Below are 23,642 nucleotides of genomic sequence, written 5' to 3' on the forward strand. Positions count from 1 at the left end.
GACTAATCATTTACAACATATGAAAGATAACAAAGGAGGTGTGTATTATAACATATAATAGAAATTTCGGTAATTACATTATTTAAAATTCCAAGGTGGTTTTGTTATTAACAAACATTTATTTTTGAATAACTGTAATTATAGTAATTATTTTATAGGCTATTTACAATGATAACGAGAATTGTTTAACAAATTATGAAAAAATACATACTTTTAATATATTTTCTTCCATTCATTTGCACTACATTACAGTTTATTACACTAAAGTTACTTTTTTACCGTCGCGCCCTCTACCATATTATACCATGTTGATCAATTTGCATACCGTTTGAAATATTAACTAAATTTTCACTATTACATTATGTTCTTTAAATTTACGTTTGTACGTATCTTAATTATATTTTATAGATTGGAAGTATGAAGATCAGACCTCTAAATGCTGTGGTGCCCGTGGTAAACGTTCCAGCAAAAAGTTTCTACTGAAAATTCTGTTGAACCTGGTACAATCAATTTTATCGTTTTTGCTTAAAACAGTGGTTCTCGACCTTTGTCATGCCGCGGAACACCATTATTACACGAAGCATTAGCATCAATACATTCAAAAATTGATAAGTAATTCCATGTTAACTATTCTCAGGAAACAATGAAGCAACAAATTAATAAACTTCAATATATTGAATAAAATAGAAACATAGAATTATTTAAGAATATAGCAATGGAAATAAATGAGAATAAAAACATTAAAATCTTTTCTTTCGTGGAACGCTCGAGGTAGGTTTGCGGAACACTGGTCGAGAACCACTGGCTTAAAAATTGGCAATGAACTGGTTTGAATCCATTACATTTTTCTGTTTTCTCTAAATTTCTTCAATTTTTCAAATATCGATGCTAAAGTGATTTAACATATTATAAGATTATTATTTTATTAAAAGAAATTGAATGTTATTTTTTCAAATTAAATCAACTGTTTTTGACTTATTTCCCTTGTTTATTTAGAAATTCCTCTTGCCGAAGCATCGTTAATGAGAAAATTACTTCATACAAAACTTGTTAGAACTTCTGAAAATGTTGAAATTGAGAGAAATAATCCAAATTCTCCTTTGTTTTCCTTCAAATCTTTCGAAGAATTAAACTTGTAAGCGTAATTTTCGACATTTTTAAATAAATATGTTTAAAGAAAACTGTTATTCTCTATAGTATCAATAAAGTTGGCTATGAATTTAATATAATGTTTCATTAATTGTTAATTTTACAATTATTTTGTTATACTAATAGAAGAAATTACACATTTCTATTCATATCCGCAGACGTCCAGAACTTCTGAGAGGTGTTTACGAAATGGGATTCAATGCGCCATCTAAAATACAAGAAACGACAGTTCCAACGTTACTTGCAGATCCGTAAGTACATTTACTTTCCTACTTTACTTAAAATGTTTACTTTGCAATAATACAGTGGGTAATTTCGATTATTTTGGCCATAAAACAGACCTCAAAATCTGATCGCTCAGTCTCAGAGTGGAACGGGCAAAACTGCCGCCTTTTTGCTGGCGGGTTTGAACAGAGTCGATCCAGACAAGAGATTTCCACAGGTAATTTACGTTAATTTAAATTAAGAAAGAAAATAGAAACTTTAAAAGTAAAATAAGGCTTGTAGATTAAATTCATTTTATTTCGAATTTAGTTGTTAATTCTGTCGCCAACCTACGAGTTGGCAGAACAGACCGGATGTGTTGCGAGGCAAATGGCAAAATTCTCTTCGAAAATTGGAATTCGTCTTGCAGTGAGAGGACAAACACGTAAGTCTTATTTTAAAATGTTATTGTCTTTTGTCTGAGTAATATCCATCCAATAGCCTCTTACTCAGTATTATTCCTGCTTCACACGTGAGTATTGAGTAATGAGGAGTGGCAGAATGGGTCTGGAAGTGCCACAAAACTTCGTAAAAAGTAATCTTATTTTGTTTTGTTAGTGGCCAGAGGTGAAAAGGTATGGGAGCAAGTTATCATTGGAACCCCCGGAAAGGTTTTAGATTGGGGCAGGAGATTCAAATGTTTCGATCTGAAAAAAATTAAAGTGTTTGTGCTGGACGAAGCCGATATCATGATCGCCGTCCAAGGCCATCACGATCAATCGATCCGAACTCACAAGTAAGTTAAACCGAATCTTGTCCTTTTTTTTAATGAAATCGTGTGTAAAATTAGAGGGTCTTCACCTCTTATCTACGACATTAGCAAGACACATTTATATAATCATAATCAACAAAATAAGTCTTAGTTTTGTTAGTATGTTCTGAGAAGGGTTGATGAAATAATTAACGGCTTATCTGTTGAACAGAGAACTTTCTCCCGAGTGTCAGATGATGATGTTTTCTGCTACTTACACCGAAGAAATTGTGGAGTTTGCCAAATATATTGTGCCTAATCCAATTGTTATACGACTGAAAAAAGAAGAGGAGAGTCTGGAAAACATCAAACAATATTACGTGGTGTGCCGAAATATTGAGGAGAAATTTAATGCGTTATCGAATATTTACGGAGTTTTATCCATTGGCCAGGCGATTATATTTTGCCAGGTAAGTTTTATTTATTATTTCTTGCACAGTATTTCTTGCACACTACATTTTAATGTAGTGACGAACTTAAACACTAGGCAAATTTCTCAACTTTTATTCAGTTAAGATGCTTTCCACATAACGCGTTTCGGGCTCCTATCCCTCATCAGCCAACTAAACATTTGATAATGCGACAATATGCAAGGAAACTATACACTAAATAAACACAATAAACTATAAAAAAACATACCTTAAAACTGTCTGTATATATCAGATACATGCACACAGGCAACACGACATTGTGTATCTCAGTCGAATTATTTACTTAGCTGTTGGAAACCTGTATACCGGAATATACATATATTAACATGATAAAAAGGTGGACCAGTATCACTATAACATCACCCACTATACAGCGGACTATACTTCATTCCAAAAGTTAGACAGATGACAAGTAGTCCAAAGGCTCCTTCTCGAATTTTTTATATTTATCTATATAAATGAATCAAATTATTTACTATAAATCATATTTCTTATCTACAAAAGGCATATTGACGGCTGTTGTACCTATGATTTGTGTCCAATCACACTACTTGGGTCTACATTGTTACGAGAGCAACTGCTACAGACAGATCACACACCCAACCACTTCAACTACATAATTTGCATACACTTACTCTAATACCGATTAGACGAATATTTATTTAAATAGTTGTTTTAACAAAATTATCTCCAATCACAACGACACTTCTTAAAACTTATTAATATACAATAATACTTATCGACACTTTTTCTTTTTCCGGAAAACTAATTTTATAACATTTTAATCTAATTTTCGCTGATTTTCATACTTAAGTTTTTATTTATACAATTTTTATTTTTAATTATTTGTTCACTTTCTTTAAATTTTCTGTCGTATGTCTTCTTTTCTCTATGTAGAATCTCTATATTGGTTTTATCTATATTGCAGTTATTTAATATACAATGGTCGTGGAATGCAAAATTTAGTCTATGGTACTTTAAATCAGCCATATGTTCCTTAACCCTTACCTTAAGCTTACGTTTCATTTCTCCTATATAAAAGTTTGTGTTTTTGCAAGTACTGTACGTGGTATCTTATATACAATGTTTTTTGTATCATCTTTTATTGTTTTCTGTTTCTTTATTCGTTTTGTAAATTCACATACTTGGGAGCACGTTTAATACTATTTTTCCGGTTAATGTTACCTATGGTGCCAAAATGGCGGCTCGTCTCTGATTCAAGGAAACAGAAGAAAGAAAACAGTGGGGACACACGTTCTAACCTAACCTAACCTATTCTAATAATTTGGTTGGTAATAATTATGTTAATTTATCGGAATAGGTTAGGTTAGGTTAGAACGTCATCTCCACTGTTTTCTTTCTTGTTTCCTTGAATCAGAGACGAACCGCCATTTTGGCACCATAACATTAACCATTTTTCCTCATCTCTATATCAATTTCCTCATACAAGTTCTTTATGTATTGAAAGCTAACATACTTTATTTTCGATTCCGTTTTATTATCTATTGTTTTTATCGTATTATTTTTCTTTTCCCATTTATTAATCAATCCGCTTGGATACCCATCTGAAAGAAAATTTTTCTTTAATTCTTTTATATGTTTATGTTACTGGTTCTATTCCTTATTTTCTCATATTCCATATTAAAAATATTCTCTTTTTATATACAATGGTATATTTGAATTATATTTTATTGTAGTGTTAATACTCTTTTGGATATCATATCTAAATAAGTTATCGTTTTAAATATCATTCATAATCAAATAATAATTTAATTTAGAATACAGACAAAAGATCGCTTAACAAGCAGAACAATGAAAAAAAAAAAATACTCATTAAATATTTCATTTTCTGTAATAAAAACTTGACATATTTTATATTAATATTGCAGACAAGACGTGCTGCCGCTTGGCTGTCCGAAAACATGATGATAGAGGGGCATTCAGTTGCTCTTTTATCTGGCGAGTTGTCCATCGAGCAACGACTTGCCGTTATCAATAAGTTCAGAGTGGCAAAAGTGAAGGTCCTCATTACAACCAACGTTTGCTCAAGAGGTACGCAAACTCTTATTATTGTCAAATTAATAGAAATTGCATTGACATCAGCATAATAATCATACGATGCAATTGTTTTCCGTAGGTATCGATATCGAACAAGTTACTTTAGTGGTAAACTTTGATCTACCCGTTGATCAGAGTGGTAACGTGGATTGCCAGACCTACCTTCATAGAATTGGCCGTACGGGGAGATTCGGAAAACCCGGAATTGCCATAAACATGGTAGATGGAAAAAGAACAATGGACATGCTAGAAAAAATTGAAGATTGTTTCAGTATGTCAAATCCGATACTGGTTTTTACGTATTCCTTAACACGCAAACGTAAAATAACGATGAAAAGAAACATATTTTAAATTTTATTTTCGCGCACAAAATTAAATTAAAGCACATTCCTACATACTCGAATTTTTATTTAGGAATTAAGTATATTGGAACACGAATGATAATTTTAAACGTAACGAATTTTCTGTTTTAGAGCGCAAGATCACCCGATTGGATGCCGAAGACTTCGATCAAATCGAGAAAATCGAACAGAATTGAGTCCTACGGATCGTAAAATTTCGCATCTTTTTTTCAAGTTGCGAAAGGACTATCATTAAAAATGTGTATTACACGGAATCATTGACGTTTTGCATAATGTTTATGTTATAATTTTATTTTTAAAAACACAGGTTAAAGGTACTTTTACGTATGGTATTTCCTGAGTAAAATCCTATTTTTTATTCACTCATTTTTGTAAATTCCATAAATTAGCATTTTATAAACAAAAAAAACATTTATTGTTTTTTTGACATCAGATTTTTACGTTTGGTGTGACGAAAGCATACCGAGTTTTCATTTGTATGTGATTATCGGTAAACAGATGGTAACATTGATGATTTTAGACTGATCTATTACAGTTTCTGGTGAAAAGGTGTCTTTATAGATGTTGTATAGTGTTTGTTACCGGCTAACAGTTTTATTTGTAAATAAAATTATTGACTTTAACGATAACTGTGGCTTACCTTTTCTTATTAGTTAATTTTTTTCATATTTATTTAATGCAAAACAGAATGGGGCGCAACTTCTGAACATCCCAAGATCAACGCATGCATCTAAATCAGTAATGCCAGTGTTTTAAGCAGTTGGAGATTGTTTGTTTTCTTTTTCATTCTAACTTTTAAAACATGCTGCCACATTCCTATTGTAGATCTTTCAGTGCTTACAAATTTCGTTCCAGCATTCAAAGATAGAAAACTTTATCACTGATTCGGATGCGAATCTTTGATTGATCAGAAATTGTGCTCCGTTTTATTTCTATCTGCATTTTTCATTGATGTGGATACAGATCTTTACGTGCTAAGGTAACATGAATTATAATCACATATCACAATTAATTAAATTTTAATTACGTGTATTTAATTAATCGACGTTTTTGTCACATCGTTACACAGTCAGTTTTTACCGTTCTTCTAAAGCAGGGGTGGGCAAATACTTTAAAGCGCGGGCCAAAATGAAATTTTCAAAATGTCTCCCGGGCCGGAGGACTATACCGCGTATGCTTTGCACAAGCGGATGTTTTGGATGGAGTTTTTTCCCTGCCCAATTTTTTTTTTTTTTTGACAAAAACACTAAGTATCATTTCAATTTGAATAAAATATGTCACGTAATTTTTAAAGAAATATTATTATAAATAAATGGCTATTAGATAAACCAGTCAATGAAAGATTTTATTTTGTTACTTATTTATGTCTTAACGATACAAATTATTTTATATTGACACATAGTTATTACAATTTAACATTTATATTGCATTTCGTAAATATAATAGTAAATAGAATTCAAAAAAGAAAAGAAAAACATCAAACGTTAAAATAAATATTTAAAGTTAATGCGAAACGTGAAATCTCGAATGTTCATCTGACATTATTTCTTCAAAATTGGGTTCCAAATCACTTGTAGCAATCCTTAATACCGAGTGTAGATTTTCGTCAGTAATTTGTGATCGATATTTATTTTTCGTGGAAACCATTAAAGAAAAAGTTCTTTCACAAATATATGTCGAACCAAATAAAACAAGGTATTTTTGAACATAGTTCAAAAAATGTTTGAAATGTTCGTTATTCAAAGCGCCATAGAAAGCACTCAATTCGTTTGAGTGAAAATTTTCTTTTAGTAAATTATTTGATTGTAAGTCAATTAGTTCTAGTTGAATTTCAACAGGAGCTTCTTGCACATCGAAATTGAAAGGTTGGCTAATTAATGATAAAGGTTTTTCAATAGCTTTGAAATCTTGAAATCTTCTTTGGAATTCAGAATGCAGGTCTTGTGTTATTGCACTATATTTAAAAAAATCTGTATTTTTCAATGATTCTCGCCGTGCTTGCAATGAGGGGAAATGATTTAATAATTTATTATTAAAGTTTTCAGCAAATAAATTGAGTTTTGTCATAAATGCTTTGACGTTTGAGTGCATATTGAAAGCGAATTGGTTTTTCCCTTGTAGATTTATATTTAGTTCATTCAAATATTTTACGATATCTACTGAAAACGAGAAATCGTTTAGCCAAGCCTTATTTTGCAATTCAGGAAAATCATGTAGTTTTTCTTTTATCGACAAGAAGGATACTATTTCATCAAGCAAATATTGAAATCTGTCCAAAACTTTACCAATGCTAAGCCATCTCACTTCAGTGTAATAAGGAATTTCGTAGAAGTCACTTTCAATTTCTTTCAAAAATTCAACAAACTGTCGATGATTTACGGCACGTCCTCGGATAAAATTCACAACTTTGGTCACAACAGTAACGACGTGATTCAATTTCAAAACTTTTCTGCATAGCACTTCTTGATGAATAATGCAGTGCAAAAATAATATATCGTGTTCTGGTTGTAACTCTTTTACTTTGTCGCGAATTCGTTTAAGTAAGCCTACATTTTTCCCTGTTAAACTAGGACAACCATCCGTAGTGACGCTTACTATTTTATTCCAAGTTAAACTTACTTTAACTAAACACTCTTCAACAGCGAGAAAGAAGTCTTCACCAGTAGTTGTATCTTTCATTGGATGCACACTAAGAAGTTCCTCGCTAATTTCACATTTCTTGTTAATGCCGCGAATAAATATTAATAATTGACTTGTATCAGTAATATCGCAGGACTCATCTAAAGCCAGAGAACAATAGGTAAAATCAGCAATTTTTGTTCTTAGCTGGTCAAGTAAGTTTCCTGAAATATTTTCAATCCGTCGTACTATTGTTCTTCTCGAAAGGCTTACATTTTCAAAAATATGTTTCTTTTCAGGACAACATATCTCCGACACTTGTACCATGCATTGTTTAACAAATTCTGCTTCAGAAAACGGCTTACAGAACTTAGCAATTTTGTGTGCGACAACATAACTTGCTTTTGTGGTAGATTTCTCTATATTACTTTGTTTGGTAAAAATATTTTGTTTCTTATTCAAGTTTTTTGCTAAGTTTTCTGCTACAGTTTGAAGTTCTTTTAAAGAAAGTGATGCATATTTTGGATGTTTTGTTGTAAAGTGCCTGTTTAAATTGTATTCTTTGAAAACAGCAATTGTTTCCTGACAAACTAAACAAATTGCTTTCTTATTAATGTTTGTAAAAAGATATTTTACCGTCCAAGCTTCATTGAAGTTTCTGCATTCCAAATCAACTTTTCTTTTTTTAGATTGACTCATTTTACAAAGGTCTACAAATAAATAATTTAATTAATACAATAAAATAAAACCAATGTTTTAAAATTTTACTTACAAAAAGTCCACTTTTTCAATTTTATATTTGCAAACTAATATTAGACTCGAACAAAAAAGAGTATGCGATCAGTGCTAAATCAAAATTAACAATACGCGTGGTGCGACCTGTCGTCCCTCGAAAAGTGAGAGGAGTGCAGCATATGCCGTCCACACATGCATTTCGAACCTAGCGCGATCTCCTTTGTGTTCGACGAAAAAACCGCCCTGAGAGCGATCGTCGCGACATCGTCCACACTAGTGTAGTCAGCCGACCGCCCATTTTATTACGCCTATTATATATACAGTACGCACACTAATAATGTTGATGTCAACAAAATCTCATAAAAGAGTTTAAAAAAATTTGCGTGCGGAATTTTTCAACGGGCCGGATAAAATTAGCAAAAGGGCCGGATCCGGTCCGCGGGCCGGCTTTTGCCCACCCCTGTTCTAAAGCTTTCATAATTTACGAGCGATGTAAACACATAAGCACACTATAGGAATTTTTACCCTTTTATTGGAATTGTGAGTACAGTGGTGTCTGACAACTTCGAGATTTGGGATTTGAAAAATACAAGTATAAAAACTACAGGAGACTCGCTAATCCGACCTGTCAAATATACAACTTGATCGTGTGTGCACTTCCGTAAGCACGAAAACAGCAATTATGTTTCAACAAACAGCTGGATATTAGCGAAAGTCTAATGAATTCTAATTATATCAATCTCCAGTAATTCAATAAAGAAATGACAAAACGGCATTTTTGGTGAAAAACTTCAGCATTTGTATAAAGAATTTGCTAATATGCCCGGCAATATTTATTTAGAATATACTGAACAATGAACACCGTAACTTATTTCTGGTAAGACTCGTTTTAGTAGGGAACACCAAAAAATGTTACGACAGCGAGTAGCCAGTCTTAAACAATTTAGCCTACTGTTATACTTTGCAACACCATCTTATTCTACTGTAACAACCCGTAACGCCATCACACATACCCATCTCAAACTATGAAACAAATATCCTCGACAACCTTAATTGCACTAAGGAATAATACACATCACCGTATATTGAACTTAACATCACTTTATTAACTACATGTTTAACGTACAGAACAGTGCAATAACCCGCACATATTAAATCAATAAAGTAAGTTAAACTTGCGCGATTTTAATTCTTTTTTTGTAACAAAATTATTTTATTACTTTGCGGTATCATTAGCATCATTATAGCTCATGTTATTACTCATGTATAAATTCAATTTTGTTAAGATTTTTTATAATTATCGTTACAATGTTCTACGTAGTAGTTATATAGTAATGTAAATTTCAGTTTATTCGGGTATTGTATTTTATGGGCTTTTTAACGTGTAGTTTAATTATAATACCGTATATTCGAAAAGTACAAGTAACCCGGATGAAAGGGCTATTAAAATAGTCGAAATGTATTACGGGATATTAATTATGCGCTAATTAGAGAAATCGGGGTGATAAGTCCGATAGTAGGGCAAGCAGGCTTAAATGGTTATTTACTACTGTTTAATGGGACATATCGATTCCACGACATGCAAGATGTGTATTTTAATTTTGCCAGTGACAGAAATATACTAATAATGGGGAAAAAGTACTTTATTGTAGAACCAGTGCTTCTGTCGCTAGATGACAGTTGGAAAAATCCAGACAATCCCGAAAAATTGAACCATTCGGAAACCCTAGACTTATTGCAATAGATATGCATTTAAATACATGTACGTGAACGAAATTTTTAAAATCTTTTTAATGTCATAGTTACATTAGCAAGTCTCCTGTATAATTGTACAATTTGCCCAGGATTATTTTAGTTCAATTCAAAATGTGAACTTCAAGGTAATACAAACAAAGTTTGAGTCCTTAATCAATTTTCATCCTTTATTCCAACCAGGAACCGCGAAAACAGCAGGCAACAACAGACGAAATACTATCAAACGATTAACACACAATTAAAAGTGATCTCGACGCCGATCTGTTTTTGTAGGCTACGGCGTCTACAAACATTAAAAATTATTAAAAACAGGTCGGCGTCGAGATCACTTTTAATTGTGTGTTAATCGTTTGATAGTATTTCGTCTGTTGTTGCCTGCTGTTTTCGTGGTTCCTGGTTGGAATAAAGGATGAAAATTGATTAATGACTCAAACTTTGTTTGTATTACCCTGAAGTTCACATTTTGAATTGAAGTCTCCTGTATTCAACAAAATGTTAAAAATGTGACTATAGTTTTTGTCTAAATTGTATTTATATACATTACTTTGAGAAAAGTTAGCGTATGATACCATAAAGCTGGCAAGCAATACGTACAGCTGTACAGTACATATCAAATTTTGCACGTGTAGTAGTAAAAATATAGAACATTCATTATATCCATACAGCATAACATATCTTCACGTTATTAAAGAACAGTTTCTTCACAAATATAATAAATTGGAAAAGCTATTTGGTAATTAATTTCAACGTAGAATAGAAAGTAAAATGCAGAGCACTCGCCAGCTACAGGATGCAAAAAGAGTGAAAATTTATAAGTTAATTATAATATTTCGTACTTACGTTTATCAAGAAGTTTCGACTTATAAAGTAAAAATTTGATTTATAGGAATCTATATTTTCCTCAGATTCCGAGTTAAATAGGAATAATTTAGAGCAGATTTAATAAAAACAAATAAAAAATAGAAAGACACATCTTATATCCTATATAAAACTGACCACGGACCAGTCTGTTGGACTGGTCTAGTCCAACTGACTAAGCAATTCCAATGTTACGTAATGATTCCGAGGAACCGTTCCGTCCGAACAGTTCGCACTCGGGTCAGTTCCAATAGTTCCAGTTACAGCCTGCAGAACTGGACCTTCCACTTCTACTGTATACTGCAATCACGTGCTTCTTCTCAAGTAGAAAAACAGGCAATGGCATAGAAATCACGTGACACTTACAGCTAATTACCATAATGATTAATTCCTACTTCTAAGCGCGTGTTGCCAGAGAATTCAGTCGGGAAATACAAGGAAATTTTTAGACGTGATTTAACGTTCGTTTGGTACTGTATATTAAACCTGAGTATATTCGTTCTTGTTTCATCTTTCAAGAAAGAAGACAATGAATCGCATACGACAAAGGACACAATTGGCAAGCGCCAAATCCGACAGAGGGCGCTCAAAATGGCTGCCGAAACATGTAAGGAACCGACAGGAAACGTTGTCTTGTAGAAGGTGAAACCGTTTTGGATGCTGGACACATCGTATTTTGTGGATTAAACTCTAACAACATAGTTTTATTTATCATAATGGTTATGTTTTTATATTGGCACATGGTGTATACTGCTTAAAATATTTAAACACTTCTCACCTGTTAACGTGTAACAGGTGAGAAGTGTTTTAATTCTACACACGATAGTCTTTTATTTTATTTTTAAATAATAATTCTTATGTAGTCGTGACGTAGCGGTAATATTCTAATTCAAGTTTGAAAATTATTCTTTTAAAAATCTGAAGCCGTCCACATAAAAAGAAAAAAAATGTCTAATTCTTTTTTTTTTTTTTTTTTTTTTTTTTTTGTAAATGGACATGTCTGTCGAAAAATTGTTTTTGTACGCAGATCGGAAAGAAAATAGGTAAATTTTCTATCTTCATATACATATGTCGAGATAACCTTCCAGTCAAATTTTTAAAAATATTCTTAATTGAAAACATAAGTTAATTTACATTTTTTTGTTTTCATTTTAGTATTATGCTCGGCTATCACACGTTTACGAAAACGAGACAGCTCCGCCAGTGGCGTAGCTAGGGGGGTGCGGGTGCGGTAGATGCGGTCCGCACCGGGCCCCTGGAAAGCGACAGGCTCATAGGGCCCCAAAATCAGGAAAAAAGACCCGAAAAATTTTTTCGGGGGCCCACGAATCTGGTTTCGCACCGGGCCCGGAGAACCCTAGCTATGCCACTGAGCCCCGCTTTGCACGTGCATTCTCCCCGTAATTCAGATGTATTAAAACGACAATATCTGAGATTGCAACACTAAAGCAACAACATAAACTTTTCAGTGTTGTTGTTAGAGTTTAACCCACAAAATACGATGTGTCCAGCATCCAAAACGGCTTCGCCTTCTAAAAGACAACGTTTCCTGTCGCAAATACAGTCTAGAATTTGACATAAATTCAATGATTTGTTCTCCATTTGGTCATCGCTGTAGTCGTCACCGATGGAAACTGAATCGGCTCAGGCATTGAACAAACACATGGTCGGTTCCTTACTTGTTTCGGCCAAGGTCTGTATAAGATCAGGACACGCGTGACCTACTTCTTGAGCCGCCATTTTGGGGTATTTTGAGTCGCATGTTTTAAGCAAACTTGTACGAGCAGTCAGTTTTATACGACATTAATTAAACTAAAATTGCATAAACCCAGTGATTTCCAGTCAAAATTATAATAATAATTTCGAATGATTATGCATCCCCAATTTTATGTAACTTTTCGATCAAATAGTTTAACCGTAGGTGAGTCGAACGGGTCTCACCGACCCGGCGCGACTTTTAGTAAACATTTTTTAATATTAAATATTATTCAAAAAATCTGAAAAAATTAATATTCTTATATCTCTCTAACCCGATTAACACGCTGTTAAAATTTTCTGAATACCAACGCTCATTTTTTAGAAAAAAAATATTTCGGGTCTGACAGACCCATGCCACTCACAATAGGGGTAAAAAAACACCAATTAATTTCTCGCCGTTGCCGATAGCGAGTGTCGCAATAACTTTAGCGCGTTCAAATTGTCGCGCGGTGTTTATTAAATCCTATGATATCGTTATTCATTTATATATTTATATTTTTGTTTTTTTTGTTATAATATTATTTTCAAAAGTCATGTATAATTAATTTTTAATTAGTTTAATTATTATTTTATTTTCATCATACAATTTTTATTTATCATTTTTATAATTAATTTATGATTATTTCTCGTATATTAGGCGATGCGAGTTGCCTTTTTCACATTTACTAAGTAATCAGAGACTTGTGAAAACAGTCTAGCTATAAATTGCCGAGAAATATCCTGCCTTCTCGGCAATGATCTTGGAAAACAAATGTAAACAATCGCTATAAATTCGCTTGTCTTATCGCAGTGAATTTCCCAGTAGACAATTGTGAGAAGATGCTTACTCGTTCAAACGTAATAAAAAAAACTAGAAGTTAGCTAATTACACCCTAAACATTATGGAATTAGATATAAATAAAATAATTACAACTACGTGACAATCATATCGCGTAGATATCATTATTCTATAATCTAATAATCCTAATTAATCTGATAAAAACACTTTTAATTATAATCTGAATTTATTATTTATTCATTTTCCATCGCAGCACAATACATAAAACTTAAAAAGTTATCCCGATCTACATGACAAGTAATTATAAATGAAATCGCTGCGTTTGATAGCGTAGCGACTTTTTGTCGCGCGATACACAACGCGCGACAAAAAAACTCAAAAGTAAATTATGATAATACAAATCGTGAAAATTATAAAATTTTTGATGATTGCATTTTGATAACATTCAGGTATTGATATGGATACATTTTTTACGTTTTATTATGAAAAATTTTTTTATTATGAAGAAAACAATTTACAGAATTGAAAACATGTTGTAAATTGCCGAATTTTTGATGGTCCTCTCATTATTTTTTTCGATTGATTCATTTCGTGAAGAGAAAACATTTATACCTAAACTATCAGCAAAGAATTTTGATGGATTGAATAATATTTTGACAGATGTCAATTTTTGTATTAGGTGATCGAGTTAAGCCTAACACACGACTATATTACATAAAAAGTTAAAAATAAAATTCATGTGTAAAAATCTAACGAAATTATCTATTAAATCTTAAAGAGGACTTTTTAATGAGTAAAACGGAATAAAAACTTTGACAATTAGTCGATTTGAATCCCAGAAAAGAGCATTTGTTAATAGAGCCATAAAACAATTAACGTTTATTGACTCTCGAGGTAGGGGATAACGCGAGGTCCATTAAAAAATCTTTAGGCAGTAGTACTGAATTTCTACTAACTTCACACGAATGAGTCATCTTTCTTCCCCATTTGCAAACAAACCCGATGACGATCGGTAAAACGTGAGATAACTTACAGCGAGTTGAAATTTGATATGTTTATTATTTTGTGTTTTTTCATCAAATTACATACCAATAGATATTAAAATGGCAATTTTGTCAATACAGAAGTAATTTATACTACTAGATAAAAAACAAAGCGTAGAATTAAACGGAAAAATCGTAGTTTTTTTACGCGATAACTAAAATTTAATAATATCATAATAAAGAGGGGGTATCAGAGATCCATGCGACCTAAGTAAGAGAACGATTCCTAGCGACTCACGCAGGGTAAAAGAAACAATCATCCACATCATTTGCTGTCGTGAATGAAACTAATTAAATGGGTGCTAAAACTGATGCAATTACGTATATAAAGTATACTTGGTAAAGTAATGCAATAACATAAGTTATCCAAAATTTTTTTTAAAGCATTTACCAATACAATATTAATGCATTAAAAAATAAATACTGGACTAACGTTTAATTAATGAACATTTTTGGCTTTACAAAGACTTAAACGTCATATTTTCCTAATCACAAAAAATTTAATCAAAAAGGATAATATTAAACACAATTTGATGATATTTTTAACACAGCTTATCTGAGACATAACTTCTTTCTCTGTAAACACACAAGATACAAATATAATAAAACACCATTTTCGGAAGTCAGCAGAAGTACGCATAAATGAGCTTTTGCTTCCATACAGTTTTTTTACATTCAAAGTACTGTTCGTATCTCTGGCAAAAATATGTAATCTCACTGACAGAAAAGTTGAGATTAACAGTTGAAACTGAGATTCTTCGAAATGAGGCTGAACAACAAATAATTTAATGTGAGCTCACGTATACATCTCAAAGACAGTACCTATAGAAAAATACATAATATACACTACTCTCACAGTTTAGAACGTTCAGTTGGCTGCCACTTATCCCGTCTGCAGTTCTGCACCCATTTCGCTTTCCTCTGCTTACGCAGGAAATCTAAACAGTCTCAGGTCGGTAGACTTACTTTTACAATTAGGTGCCACAATTAGGTAACCCATTGTTTAACGTTTTGAGTACGTATATACGTAATAATAGTCGATTCACGCAGGAACCACGTATGGTGATCTCTATCGATATGCCCCAACATGGCCGCTGCCGCATACAATCACGGGAGCGTGTCCTGACCTTGGTTTCGGCAGTCATCTTGAGCGCCCTCTGTCGGATTCGGCGTTTGCCAATATAGTTGAAAGTGTCACATGCAAGAGTTTATTGTAGCTATTCAATATTAAAATTCATGCCTCAATTTTTGAAAAATTACAATTTTTTTTTGCATTTGTCGACTCTTAAATGATGTAAAAATTTTGGGGTCGTTTTTTATACATTCCCTCTTTTATATATAACAGCCGGAAAAGTAAAAATTGTATTTAGAATTCAAAATATATACGTGCTGAATAATGATGCTTTTTATATTTGAAAAAACAAAGATGCTTTATAGATCCGTATACATCTACTACACTATTAGTCGCTTAAAATTTTGCTTATTTATTCAGTAGTGTTATTCTCAACTAAGATCAACCGAAAATGATTAATGCGAATATAAATCCCGTTTCGCACGCGTTACTCGAGAGCTATGTTATCTCGACACTAACATTTATATAAATAGTTATAAAGTCTGTAACTTTCATGAAATTCTATCTATTATTAGTCCGTAGATGCCCTTGACTTAGTTATATCTAAAAATATAATAGAAATGCACCACTCTTTTAATCTGGCTTAGTGATTTCATTGTTTAAAGTCGGTTTCTGGAATTTATACACATTAATTAGATTTTATTTTGTAACGAATTTGAGTATTTAAATGAAGAAAATACGACAATTTAGCGATATAATTATTTCGTTTTTATTGCAAACACCAAAAAATATATACGAGAATAAAATATCCGAATGTGGTCTATCTGGCGTATAAACAATAAATACGTTGCACGTTGACAACGCACATACGATTGATTTCCGCTTTCTTGGTTACAGAATAGAATTATAACAAATATGGCAGTCATAGCGCTTTTAGTTTTCCGGAAATAAACGTTATTTCCAGTGAAAACTGCCGCTCATTGATTCTGAAAAATGAGCACCAACCTCGTTTTTCGTGCGGTATTTAGCTTCCATTTGTTTGAAAAGATTCAGTTTGAATGTTGCAAAACTTACGTTATTTTTGGCCAGTGTTTTGCGTAACACATAAGCAGTTCTTATAGTAATGCGCAGTATAATTAAAAATAAGTTTGTATACCAATTTTGTGGAATATCGGTGATACGGGCATTTCTCCCAGATAAGCTTGCACTTTCGACCATTCCGTGCTCTTGAATTGCAGACGACTTTGTAATTTCCCGGATTTCTTTGCAGTATTCGAAGTGCGGTCCACCTGTACCGAATTCTCTTATCACTTTTCTCTTTAAATGATTATTATCGAAAAAAATATGTTTTCTCGATAATTTTACAAAACTACACGCCTCAATCCCATTTTTGTATAAAAATTCAAATAATAAGGGAGATATAGATAGATTATTCACGTGTAATTTATGACCTTTCCCAAAAAAAATTGTAATAATCTTATCACGACCAGATCATGATATTGAGAGAACGAAGATGGAACTGTGGTATCTTGGCCGGTATAAAAGATAAAATCGACGATGTATCCAGTTTTACAATCTGCCAGCATAAATAAATCTCCATCAAATTGACTTCGATGCGAAGGATCACACTTACGAAATGATCGGTCGTTCCAGCTAATACGTATGTCATTGATTAATAGGTTTTCCAAAAAATAAAATACACTTTTAAACGAATTTCTCATGTTATTCATTAACTTGCGAATTTTATATTATCTGTATGACGTTTGATGAGTAGGCGAATCAGGAAAATGCAACATTTCCATCAGCATGAGAAAGCGATCTTTTTGCATCGTTTCGTGAAGAAACGATTCGCACCATAACGAATCTACAGACAAATGGCTGCAGATAGACGGAAATTTTCCCTGCCTTATTCTAATATACAATGCCAGAAATAGCATAATCTCGTTTTTGTTCGTGTCTTCGCATTTAAACATTCGTTCGGAAACGTCGTGTTGCTTTTTTTAAATATTCACAATGGCGATTAGTTTCTTCTACTATAAAATTTACACTTTCTCCCGTAAATAATTGTTCGAATATCTCTAACTCGGTGGTATTCTCATTTAAAGGCGTTGACCTAATTCCCGAACCGCTGCCATCAAATTTTAAATATTTTGCAACTAAATTAGAAGATTGAACCCACTTGATTGAATCGTCCGGTTTTCTTTTCTTACAAGGAGTCCCATTATTTTGTTGAATCGGTAGATGTTCGAATCTGGAATCTCTGCAATCTTCGTTTCCTGAAGAATCGAGCATAAGTTCTTCAGTTTCTTCGCTGTTTGATCCGTTAGAATTCATTTCGGACTTCAAAGTAACTCACACAAACGCACGCACACACGCACGATGTAGTTGTTCACTGGAACACTCGTCTTTCGTTTTGACAGTAGGTGAAAGGTCACAGCCAATTGCGGTTGGAAATAAATCAAACAAAGAACGTATAAGTATGCTTTCCGATTGGTCTAATTTAAACAAAAGCTTAACGCCAGTGAGAGCATGAGCTTAAAAGTAAGAATCACGGTCACTGCCTCTTGCTTTCTCTCCTGCAGAAGCACTTATAGGGCTAAAGCCTGGCCCCCAAGTGTCAAGGGCCCACAATAATTGAATTGCTATCAAAAATTTTTGATACTTTTCCATTAACAATGAGCACTTATAGTTTAATATAATAGTAACAACACAATATAACTCACTAAACCAAAAACTTCATTAGAATGTTAAACAACAACTAATGGACAATCTTAACCTTAATCTTAACTTTAATGGACAATCCACAGGAGGTGACACTAATCTGATTCTATTATGTGGTAGATAATTGTTAATGGTCCCCCAGGGTTCATGTCTAACCTTTCAGCAGTGGGAGAGTCAGGTATGGTTCTACCCCTTAGTAGTGGAGAATATACCCGAAAAATTTTTAAAGTATTTTTTCACGTAATTTTTCTCATTTCCGTTTTAGAAAAAGTATTTGTAAACAGTTATGTCTAGTAAAGAAAAGTCTTTTTTTATTGTTACATAATTCATTTTTTATGTGAATTTTTTTTTGCGGTAGTTTTTGGCTAGATTCTGGTGATACCCCCAAAAGAATTTAACGTATATATGCGTCCCTCACCACTGCCACACGATCGCCCTCGACGTATATATACATCCCTCACTGCTGAGTGGCTAATTTGTAAGCATTTTTAAACTTACAAATGTTAATTGTTATCAGTCTTTAAACCACTAAACCAGTGTTTCCCAACCTTTTTTGTGCTATGCCCCACCTAAGCCTTTCTAAAATTCTTATGCCCCCCAACATATATGTTGAACTTTTTTGGAATGTCTCTCGTTGCCGTGTTCGTTGAAGTTTTTTCTTGCACTTAATTGTCACACTGTTTTATTGTAACCACGATAAAACCCAATCCTTTCATCAAAGTCTCTTGCACTTTCCAGTCATTGCCAAACGCGACCTGGAACACCACAACTCACGTCTGCCCACCTCGAGGTCTGGGCAAAGAATGTTCTTTCTCCTCTTTCACTGGCCTCAGGGCCTCGTTCATCTCTTTGTTCTCAGTGGTTCCCAGAATGGTTAATCCCACCCCAAGGGAAAAGGGTTATAAAGGAAAGTTCTAGAAGGAAAGGGAAACAAAGAAAATTAAAACTAACTTAAATCAATATTTACAATAAATATGGCGTACAGAGGCTATACGGTTAACTTAAACTCTGGACGAGTTTCAAATTGCCCCCCTTAACAATCAAATTGCCCCTTGTGGGGCGTGGGCCCCACGTTGGGAAACACTACACTAAACAATACATAACGAAGAAATTTTTCAAAACATTTTTCTATTACTTATAGTAAATTATGCATTCTATTTTGTTTGTAAAGAGGTATTTTTTATTTTAACATTTTTTCACTGTTGAAAAAAGCCTATAATGCTTCTTTTCGAATAATTTTTACTTTGTAATATCTTTACATAGTATTAAAGAAAAGCATTGTTTCCTGGGCAATTACATGTTATTTTGAAATTACGATTGATGACATATTTATAAAAATAACATTGTAGATGACATTTATAACTTCGGTTTCATTTGTGTTATGGTAACAACTCCAATCTTATTCAAAATTACAGGGACGATTTACAATTAATCAAATAACAAAAGCTATTTTTATACAGGAAATTGTTTACCTTACATTTTAGAATAAAATTGCAGTGGACTTTCAGTCAACCGGACTCTGAAGACACGTCAAATGTCAGATAAATATCGTTTCTTGTTGATTGACAGTTACTATTAAAAAGAAGCGTAACTAATCCATACAGAGATGTTTGTCATGCAGTGATTGTTATACCGCTTTTTAACAGTTTAATGAGCTTTAATTTTTGCTCTCTTATCCAATTTTTAATTTTCTAGTTTTAATTTCGTTTTATTACACTTTTTTTTCATAATTTTCAGGAAATGATGGCAATTCCTCATTGCTACTTTCTTCGCTCTCATAGTCAATTTCCAAAGTACTAGAATTGCAAATTAATTAATAGTAGTTAAATTTTTAAATAAATAATTAGAAAATGTTGGAAGAATATCAAATAAAATATATAAAAATAAATATTATAATTTTTACTGTAATGTGTAATTAATTTAGTAAGTTGTATTGCATAGAAGAAAGATTAAAGTAAAGCATAGTTTATACGTAATATATACATATGTACACAATTTTATTAAATAGTTATTTAGCTATTGTTTGGGATTACAGAGTCATGCTTAACATATATCAAATTCTTTATTCACATTCTCTTTTATACTGTATGTCAAAAACGTATGCATGTTATAAACAGTTTTCCACGAATACCTCTTACACAGTATATAGAAATATTTAATAAAAAATGCTATATATAACAACTGTCTAATGAAAATTTTTGAAGTAATACATTTACAGGTTGACTTGCTTGATTACATAAATTTTATTTAATACTTTTCGAGTAAATTAAAACTCACTTTTTTTCACTATTTATGAAAGACACCACGTTTTGTTTATCATATAAAGCATACTAAAACACAGAGATTAAAAATAAGTTATTTTACAATATGGAATTTTTATATTTTATATCTAAGTAATGTGTCAATTAAGTCTAAGATGTAGGTTTTAAACAAAATTCTGAAATGCGTTTTTCGATGAACGTAGTAGAAAAACATATTAGGTGCACAAAATGGATTTAAACTAACAACGATTTAAAAAACGACAGTCTACAGGAGCTAAAAGATTATCTACATTAATATTTAGTTTCCCGTTACCAAATACATCATTCATTTTTTTTAAATCTATTATGTACTGTCAAATACATTCCTGGCCTTGCATAGAGCATTACCAGGATAAAATACTGAACGAAGATTTTATTCGTGATTTCAAAAATAACCTTCCATGGTGTAATGTTCTAAAATATCAAAAACTAGATCAAAAATATATACAATAATTGTATATTAAGTGATAATTTACTGATAAAATAACTGATTTTTTTTCTTTGTGATTACTTCTACGCATTTAATAGTTTATTACTCTATATACTTAATGATGTTTCTAACGTTGTCGATGATATGATAGAAAAATTAAATAAATTCGAAGAAGAAGAAGGAAACTAATTTAAAGATATAATAAAAAATTGAATAATTTTTGTAACTCTTAATTGATTTGCTCATTCATTGTTAAAATTTCTTCTTCTCTTTCTTCATTTAAATAATCGATAATAAACTCCTTTTTAAAATTAGTTGCCCAATTATGCAAATTGCTGTGGCTATTATTATATTGACTATTACTAGCAGATAAGACTTGCGTTACTCGGGCAAAAGTAACGATAGCGAAGATTAAGATTATTACGTTATAGTCAACCTTACCCGTTTTCACAAAATGCAAGAATTGGGTCCCCCTGTTTCCGGACTAATTAGAGAATTTTAAGATGGGTCTAAAAATATGTCCGATTTCCCGCAAAAACGAAAAAAAACTGCATCTGCGTCTTGCACGTCGCTTTCTCTTAACAATTCCATTGTTACGTAACATTTCCATTGCTGACACTTCCGTTGTTACTTAACACTTCCATCAACAATGGAAGTGTTAAGCCTTAATCCTGTCCTTCTTCCCCGTGGGGAAAAATTTCGAAAAATCTCTTCTTAGTGTGCGTTCTCGTGGCGTACACTAACTGTGTACCAAATTTCAAACTTTCAACTCTTAACCGTTTGGGCTCTGCGCTGATTATTATTATTATTGTTATTATCAACTCGTCTTGATTATACATATATACAGTCAAACCTGTTTTTATGCGGGGGATAGGGACCGCATTAAAAAAAACGCATAAAAGAAATCTCACGAAACTTCACGAATGGCTGTAAATAATAGTTTTCGCAACACAATTTAAAAAATATTGTTTTTATGCGGTCAACAGGGACCGCATAAAAAAAGTCTCACATAGAAAATAACTCAAAACCGTACGAAATAGAATTTATTGACAACAGATGTCAGCACTCGACTGCATCGTCTGGTCTATCGTCTGTTTTACATATTTTTGTCCAGGTGGTGTTTTGTTGACTTAAAAAGTAAATTATTTCATTTTTCGCATATTCATGCAATAATATTACTATAATAAGTGCATTTATGCTATAATAAGTTTATTTAGCTATAATAAGTCAACGTAAGACATGACGAATCGCACGAGACTAGTCGCCAACTATACCGCACAAATTAAAAAATTCGCATTAAAAAAATCGCACAAATAATTGGGCTCTGCGCTGATTATTATTATTATTGTTATTATCAACTCGTCTTGATTATACATATATATATATATATAGATATAGATTATCAATATGTGCTCACTTATGCGATTATTTCTATAAACTTTGCAATAAAGTGCACAAATGTCACCACTTTTCTTACTAAATAAAATAAATAATAATAATAACTTTTATAAACTGCGGTCAGATTCCCGATTTTTATATTTTAAGTGAATTTCTTTAGTTAAATCAAGAAATGTTTATTTTTAACGGTTCTCAACTTAGAAATCTAAATTAATTGTAAGTATCGTTACTTCGTAAGTAGCTTCTCGTGCATTTTACATTTTTACTCATTACACCGCTCAATTGCATTATAGAACTAAAGATGGAATAAAGAGCGCTCACCACCTGCGAGAAATAGAAAGAAATTACTTCTGAAAAACTAATAATAATATTTCGTACTTACTCTTAATAAGAAGTTTCTCTTGATAAAGAAGAAATCGGCAACAGAAATTCCCATTGGCAGTCCTTTGAATCTCTTCATAAAACCAATTATCTACTCCAAAATGTGAGATGTTAGTAAACTATACGGCAAATACACAACAGAATATGAATTAAGTTGTATTTAAGCTCACCTTGAACTTGAATTCTGGTCGTATATTAGAGCAATACATTTTACCAACTGAACTGAAATCGTCGTGTATCTGAAATTTTAAGAAAATTTATAAATAATAAAGATATTTTTCGAGTCAATAAGTTAACACGCAACTCTTTTACTCTATTTTCAAATTGGTTAATGTTACCCTAGGTATACAAAATGGCGGCTCGTCTCTGATCTCAGCAATCAAAAGACAGGAAACACTGTGGACGCACGTTCTAACCTACCTAACCTATTCTAATAAATTACTATAATTATTAGCAACCAAATTATTACAATAGGTTACGTTAGGTTAGAACGTGCGTCCCCAATTCCCTGTCTTCTGATTGCTGTGATCAGAGACGAGCCGCCATTTTGTATACCTAGGGTAACATTAACCTTCAAATTAAACATATTCATTTACATTCAGAGATAAATCGAATAATTCATTCAGAAAAAGTAAGGCCGCGACTCTACTAGCCGTAAAAGGGCCGTAAAACCCCTCGCCGTAAAAGCTTTCAATCACGTGACCATGATATTTTACGCCTGAGCAGGTCGTAAAACCAACGTAAAAGCAAGTTGAGCAGTGTTCAACTTTCGAAGATCT

General features: G+C 32.4%; 2 protein-coding genes across 2 annotated transcripts; one reads left to right on the forward strand and one right to left on the reverse strand.

The window, feature by feature from the left end:
• The first annotated feature begins 1,013 nt into the window (after positions 1-1,013).
• On the forward strand, positions 1,014-5,191 carry LOC136980564 (ATP-dependent RNA helicase DDX19A-like). The gene is made up of 9 exons (XM_067276698.1): positions 1,014-1,135; positions 1,308-1,400; positions 1,489-1,591; positions 1,684-1,798; positions 1,972-2,149; positions 2,337-2,574; positions 4,485-4,647; positions 4,733-4,924; positions 5,127-5,191. Exons 1-9 carry the CDS (start codon positions 1,023-1,025, stop codon positions 5,189-5,191), a joined length of 1,260 nt encoding a protein of 419 aa, XP_067132799.1. The 5' UTR covers positions 1,014-1,022.
• Positions 5,192-6,518: 1,327 nt separating this feature from the next.
• Positions 6,519-17,967, reverse strand: LOC136980559 (general transcription factor II-I repeat domain-containing protein 2B-like). The gene is made up of 2 exons (XM_067276691.1): positions 17,646-17,967; positions 6,519-8,344 (listed from the first exon to the last, which is right to left on the reverse strand). Exons 1-2 carry the CDS (start codon positions 17,965-17,967, stop codon positions 6,519-6,521), a joined length of 2,148 nt encoding a protein of 715 aa, XP_067132792.1.
• Between the last annotated feature and the right edge of the window lie 5,675 nt (positions 17,968-23,642).

The sequence above is a fragment of the Centruroides vittatus genome, unplaced genomic scaffold, assembly GCF_030686945.1.
Source record: "Centruroides vittatus isolate TY-2023 unplaced genomic scaffold, ASM3068694v2 contig_711, whole genome shotgun sequence".
Taxonomy (NCBI): domain Eukaryota; kingdom Metazoa; phylum Arthropoda; class Arachnida; order Scorpiones; family Buthidae; genus Centruroides; species Centruroides vittatus.

Excerpts from the sequence above, each read along its gene's own strand:
- LOC136980564 (XM_067276698.1), top strand. The coding sequence starts at position 1,023 with ATGAGAAAATTACTTCATACAAAACTTGTTAGAACTTCTGAAAATGTT. Across the intron at positions 1,136-1,307 it reads TCTTTCGAAGAATTAAACTT|ACGTCCAGAACTTCTGAGAG; the intron begins GTAAGCGTAATT and ends TCATATCCGCAG. Across the intron at positions 4,648-4,732 it reads AACCAACGTTTGCTCAAGAG|GTATCGATATCGAACAAGTT; the intron begins GTACGCAAACTC and ends TGTTTTCCGTAG.
- LOC136980559 (XM_067276691.1), bottom strand. The coding sequence starts at position 17,967 with ATGAATTCTAACGGATCAAACAGCGAAGAAACTGAAGAACTTATGCTC. Across the intron at positions 8,345-17,645 it reads AGAAGAAACTAATCGCCATT|ACCTTTGTAAAATGAGTCAA; the intron begins GTGAATATTTAA and ends ATTTATTTGTAG.